The 7,230-nt window shown below is 36.8% G+C and overlaps 1 protein-coding gene across 1 annotated transcript in view; it reads left to right on the forward strand.

The window, feature by feature from the left end:
- Window positions 1–7,023, forward strand: part of BEAN1 (brain expressed associated with NEDD4 1) — a 545,865-nt gene extending 538,842 nt beyond the window's left edge. Inside the window, exon 5 of the mRNA XM_044081820.1 lies at window positions 5,895–7,023. Within this exon, the coding sequence (XP_043937755.1) occupies window positions 5,895–6,237 (343 nt within the window). The 3' untranslated portion in view covers window positions 6,238–7,023. The remainder of the gene's footprint in view (window positions 1–5,894) is intronic.
- The last annotated feature ends 207 nt before the right edge of the window (window positions 7,024–7,230 follow it).

Below are 7,230 nucleotides of genomic sequence, written 5' to 3' on the forward strand. Positions count from 1 at the left end.
TAGTAGTGCACCTTCATGAATATGCAAGGCGCGCTGCTGTTAGGGCTGTGCGGACACAGACATGGTTCACTCCATGCAGGAAATGCACTATTCCTGCATGTAGTTTATTGAATCCCAGGGAATGTCTTTTTTGCAGATAAAAACAGTGCTGTTAGGGAAATGCTAGAATGATTCTGTGTGATCTTTAGTTGCATGAGGGAATACCAGTCATGTCAACAATGCCTGGAATTTTAACTCTGCAAATTTTTCTCCTCATAGCGGTAAGTCAGTAGGTTAGTGCCACAAAAGGCACATTGTAATGAAATGTACATGAATGGTGCACTTAACCAAGTATTCTTGTCAAGTTTCAATTTCCAAAGAGGGCAAAAAGTGTTGTTATATTTAAAATTGGAAGAAAAAGGAGCTTTTGACTAGGTACAGGATTGTGTATGTTTTATTTAAAATGAAAAACTGCAATTTTGTGCATCTGCAGCAAAAATGTGAAAAAAAGGCACTCAGACTTCGAAAATCATCAGTTTTGCAAATCTACCACTCAGCACTGATTTGTGTTATGAGCCATCACCCTTAAATATCTGACAATCCCATGACACTAGCAGCTTGCAGCAATGATGATTTATATTTGCCTTTTTGTGTCAAGAGGCTTGTAATCTTACATTTTCATGATAATCATAATCCCCTACTAGAATTCACACCAAACTGAACTAGGTTGAGCACATGTTGCTGTAAACTGAGTATACAGTAAATCAGTGTAATTTCCTCTCTTTCTGCCCTGCATGTCACACTCAATGTGCCTTCCTGGAACTTTGATGGCTGAATGGCTGAAGTGCAGATGGTCTCAAGTCATTTAAAAATAAAATGGTGACAGGTATGAGCAGAGAAATCTTTACATCTGTAAATTAAAATGTAGAATTTGCACACTGCTCTGGAACACTGGCATTTTTTTGTCAATTACCTTTGGCTGAGTATTTTAGTGTGCCCACATGCTTGGTGACCAAGATTATGCTGTCATGTTTCCCAGGACTAACCAGATCTTGTATGCAGTGCAGTATAAAGTTCCATAGGAAAACAAATCTGTTCGGCTATTGATTACCAAATGTCATGTCACTTTACCCAAATTCATAGACTCGAATAACAGAAATATATGCACTTAATCTGCATTAAATGTTGAGGTGCTCCATACTTGTTATGTCTAAACACACCCCAGCATTTGTCAGTCTTGGTTTCGTATTATACATTACATCTTGTAGTCTAAATATTTTTCAACCCTGACTTCATGTTATACATGCATCCTGCAATCTAGATATTTCTAAAGAGCTCTGTATTTTCAATTTCTCTGGCTTCTAACAGAAATTTGTTTGACAGCATCATGTACACTCATTGGGCAAACAGTTACTCATTTTTTTTATTTAAACCACAACATTTTCTCTAGATGCTCTTGGGACAAGGCTAGTTGTAGCATTTCAGGAAACTGTGATAAGGCTAGAAAAATCAGACATTTTTGGGATACTTTTTCTTGGTCTCTCGAGTTGCAGATTTCATTTAATTATGTTTAAATCTCATGCATGGGAATGCCAACCTGGGAAAAATTCTTTTTCTCAGACTTTTGAGAAGAAAAGCTATATATATATATATATATATATATATATATATATATATATATATATATAATACATTTAATATTGCATGCAGATAAACTGGAAAATACAAATCTAGCTAAGCTAATACAATTCATATCTACTTCAGTGAACAAAAAATAATTATATTGACACAGATGTAATACAATTCTTAGATAACCCAATTCATATCTAATTACTGATAAACATTTAGATCATATAGTCAAATGAAAAAAAAACTTGATTATAATTAGCCATAGAATGCTTAGATGACATCCGTATTCTTGTTGAACAAAATTGATACCTTCATGTATGACTGATCTTACTGATGAAAAAGGCTGGTCATGTAGGTCATGTAGTATGCTTTTCTGTGTACTGGACAGTTTCAAATATCCCATGTGATGAGGTGGATTCAGAAAATTGAGTGAAGAGATAAATCAAGTCTGAAAATAAGGACATCTTCAGAAATAGGGACATCATGTGCAGGGGTAAATCAGGCCTAAAAATAAAAATGTTCCTCCAAAATAAGGTAGCTGAGAGGCTGGTAAGAGCTTGAACATAAAGGAAATGTTCTAAAATGGGGCTCTTATACTGTATGAAAAACTTAAAAGTTTGCTAGAAATAAAAGGAAGGACCTACATATTAACCTGCTGTATGCAGGACTACTATTTGTTGAGTAACTAAAAAAGTGAGCTACCTTTATCCCACAGAGAGACACAGGAACTGTCTTCAAAACTTGTTGGTGCTACCCTAAGACCTGTTTTTAACAGCAAAAAGAAAGAACTTCATCTACAAAAGGTATGAAGGCTAGAGATGTTTTTGTTTACTCTGACCACAAAGTGGTGAAAGGAATTGTTTTATTACAGATAAACTGTATGTAATGCTGCCCATTTCGCACTTCTGACCTTAACCAAGCGACTGTTTTGTAAGGTTATCATCTGGACTAGTAACAGTTGGGTCCACTTCATATGATCGAAAGTTCATTTGATAGAAACTAATTTGACTGAGACCATAACACTGAAATTTCAAAGCACTGAAAACCCATTTAACTGAAAACTCATAACACCTAACCATGAAATTTCAAGGATTATGCCCTTTTCCCCACTGTAGTGTGATCCTGGAGTTAGAATATATAGTTAGGGGGGTGTGGGGCAGAGCACCCCACATACTTCAGACATTTTAAACCATACACATGGATACTTATAACTGCAATGAATAACTCTTTGCAGAAAACAATATTTACCTAAACTATGTGGGGGGCTACGTTCCCCACACCCCCCGATGTGGGGGGGCTGTGCATCCCACCCCCCCAACTATATATTCTAACTCCATGATCGCACTACAGTGGGGAAAAGGGCATATATCATTCACTGTAATGTTTAGGTGTTATGAGTTTTCAGTCAAATAGGTTTTCAGTGTTTGAAATTTCGGTGTTATGGTCTCAGTCAAATGAGTTTCTATCAAATGAACTTAAGATCATATGAAGTAGACCCATAACAGTCAGTCATTTAGATGAGTTGTACTATTATTAGCAGATACTATGTTTGTGTTTCACTGCTATAGCACTAAAGACATTCCCCTGAATTCAGAAAGTTTAATGTCACCATTGTAGTTGGGTAATGACACAATGCCCAATAACATGACAGTGATAATCTGTGATTTGGACATGTGATAAAACTGCACAGAGCAGCATCTCATTATCATGTCTGTGAATCAAACACTGCATTGTTAGACATATCCTCACTTGCATTCTCCCTACCAAGTCATGCAATATAGTGGCACAGGTACCTTCTTATATGCACATTAATACACACACACACACACACACACACACACTGACTCCCATACACATTCACACAAATACACACACACACACACACACACACACACACACACACACACACACACACACACACACACACACACACACACACACACACACACACACACACACACACACTATACACACACACAAATACACACACACACACACACACACACACACACACACACACACACACGCACACACATGCACACACACACACACACACACACACACACACACACACACACACACACACACACACACACACACACACATACACACAGTCTGACTCCCATACACATTCACACAGATACACCCCCCCACACGCGCACACACACACATACTGGCATCCATGCATATTCACACACACACACACATATACTGACATCCATGCACATTCACACACACACACACACACACACACACACACACACACACACACACACACACACAGTCTGACTCTGATTTTAGCGTTATCCACTGTTCAGCAAAATGTTTGAATTTTATTAATTTACAATAGCATTTACTGGTACCACAGTTGTTCATTATTCAAAAGAATATATTAACTAAATGTTTTAATCTCGTAACTTAAGTTAACTATATTACAGTAGTTTACCACATAGCTAACTTCCTCATAAATATTTAGAATGACAGAGGTCTATAGACTTCATGAAGATTTTATGAAAACCATATAGAAACAAAATACATGAATTGGTTATGAGAAACATTTTGGAACTTTATTGAATTCTAGACATAGAACCATTGTCTTCTTCATCTTTTGGCTTTTCCCAGTTAGGGGTCACCACAGTGGATCACCTGTCTGCTCATGATTGGCAGTGGAGTTTTTATAGTGTTGAGTTGCCAGTCCGGCACCCAACCTTCCACAGAAGGCACACACATGCACACACTCACACCTAGGGCCAATTTAGAGTGTCCAGTCCACCTACAGCATGTCTTTGGGAGGAAACTGGAGCACCCGGAGGAAACCCACATGACCACAGGGAGGACATGCAGACTCCACACAGAAGGCACCCCAGCTGAGAATTGAACTGGAGAACCTCTTACTGTGAGGTGACAATGCTAACCGCTGCACCACTGTGGCCACCCAGACATAGAACCATTGTATATTAGTTAAATGTTTAGGAATGTTTTCTAATAACAGGTAAAACATGCATGTATAATGTTTTAACAAAATTAAATTGTAAGTTATAACAAAATTACAATCTAAAGAGACTAATGCTATGTTTGTTTGCAGTAGTCTTACAAAACAAATAGGAGATGGATGAAACAAACTGAAGACTTTGTTATACAGAATGAATAGAAAACATACTCCTCTTATAAGTGTAGAACTAGTCATTGTAGTTTACAGACTGCCATTAAGATGCACTGTTTAATGGCAAATCTAGATTGTCTTATTCACAGTTTACTTTTAAACTTCTGTGAATTTGGCAGAGAATAGTTATTGATCTTATCAGGTTGCTTTTAATCAATATATGATGCAATGAGCCCATCTCATTAACAGGTTGTAAACCATTTTTGATTTTTGTTTTTTTTCACATAGGAGGCACTCTACCATAATACTCCCATGCAGACATGCTTCACCTCTGCACCCTTTAAATATAACCAACTCCAAGGTGGCGAAAACCTTGTAGTATGTCTAAAAAAATCAATGAAAGTCTGTTCACTGAGAGGCTTATCAGGTCTTGGCTTGATGAAAGCTGACACATTAAGCTAAGCTGATATCCAGAAGCACATGTTAAAGAAATAGAAAAGGAAGATTAGAAACACATAGATGTTGAAATGTAAACTCATAATGGTAATGATTATTAAAACATATAGCAGAAATGTCTAGTACATACAAAAGCAAAGTAGTGTGCATATCTATATATGTCTTCTAAATAAGAAATTGGATGCTAAAGGATTAATCAGTATTAAAATAAGCAACTCCAGCTGTTATCAAGTCATCATCATCATCATCATCTTCTTCTTTCGGCTGTTCCCGTTAGGGGTCGCCACAGCAGATCACCTGTTTCCATTTCTTCCTGTCCTCTGCATCTTGCTCTTTCACACCAACCACCTGCATGTCCTCTCTCACCATATCCATAAACCTTATATTAGGCCTTCCTCTTTTCCTGTTACCTGGTAGCTTCATCCTTAGCATCTTTTTCCCAATATACTCAGCATCCCTCCTCAGCACATGTCCAAACCAACGTAATTGTGCCTCTCTGGCTTTGTCTCCAAACCTTCCAACATGGGCTGACCCTCTAATATACTTATTCCTACTGTTATCAAGTACACTATATAAACCAAACTTAATAGTACAGTCTTAGTAATTGGGAAAGGCAAACATAATCTTGATATTTCCAGGATTAGAATGTGAATCATGTCAATTTCTTTATCTAAAACTTGAAATGTTGAATATGTTAATGAATGCTTTCATTGTTCTCTGTTTACAGCTATGAAGAAAGTGTAGGGCTTGGAGGAACACAGAGGGATATTCCTACACATGACCCTCCGCCATACTCAGCAAATGATCCTTATCTGAGGAGTGAGATGCAAGAAGACATTGGCCATGATGAAGAGAATTTTAGGATTTCAGGACATCCTTTGTATTATCTGCCTGGGATGCAGGAGCTGCAGCATCCAATTCCATCAATTTTCCTTCCATTGATTCCCCTTGAGGATGCTCCTCCTTATGAGACTGTGGCTGGTATACAAAACACACAGATTCCTCTTATTCCACAGGATGTTCTGAAAAATTCATCACCTGAGCACCATCCCATTCTTGTAACAGATTAATGTAAATAATGTGAACTTTTAGTAAATACATTTTGTAGGAACTGTTTTCCCTGTGGTAGAAAACATTTTAAAAGTAAATCTCTAATATAAAATTATTTCTGATCTTATACAGTATATTTATAATGTTAGACTTTTTAATTTATGGAGTATATGAAATAACATTCTAATCCAACTTTTTTACTGTTTAGTATATTGTTATAAGAAGTGAATTTTTATGTACTATATATAAAGACTTGTATCTCAAATCATGGCAGACCATATTTGTTATATTCATTAAATATATGCATCAGTTAAACATGAGATTTAGTTGTATTTTGCTTTTTCATCGAATCCGTGACATCAGGTTATTTCATTTGCCCTGTCCACAAATTTGCTCAAGAATTGACCAGTATGGCCCTCCTGAAGAAAAGAGGTGCTGCCTGGGGGAATATACTGGTAAGTTGAGAATGGTCATGAGACTCAATGGCCTTGGAATATGTATGAATCTGTGAGTCATTAGAGTAATCATCAGATGTGCAGGTCAGTGATCCAGGCACAGAGAACTGCTAACCAAACCACTCTGTAGACTCTAAGCTGGTGAAATGTTTTATCACATACCAGATCTGTCTAGTTGTGAAAACAATATGATTTTGATTTTTGTGGAGGCAGCTAGAATTTTATTTGTAATATAAAATGTTTTGTAAAAATAATATATGCTTCTGTTTGGAGTGTACAAATTTGAAGATTAAAAAAAAAAATAGCACACACAGAAAAATGATCTGTTTGATATCTGTTGCAAGTTAGGGTGTGCCACATCGGTGCAAATTTAAATATAGGTTGTCACTGTTGCCTTGAAATAATGATAACCATTTGGATGAGCTAATAATTTTAGTCGGTCATAGCATAAATTCTCTCCAGTGAAAGTCGGCCATATCTCTTCACACCTTAAACCTTTTAACTTGTTCTTTGTTTAAGAACTTAGATTGTGAGAGACAGAAAAAATATTAGAAAAGA

The sequence above is a fragment of the Protopterus annectens genome, chromosome 8.part1 (genome assembly GCF_019279795.1).
Source record: "Protopterus annectens isolate FY-2018-M chromosome 8.part1, PAN1.0, whole genome shotgun sequence".
Classification (NCBI taxonomy): Eukaryota; Metazoa; Chordata; order Ceratodontiformes; family Protopteridae; genus Protopterus; species Protopterus annectens.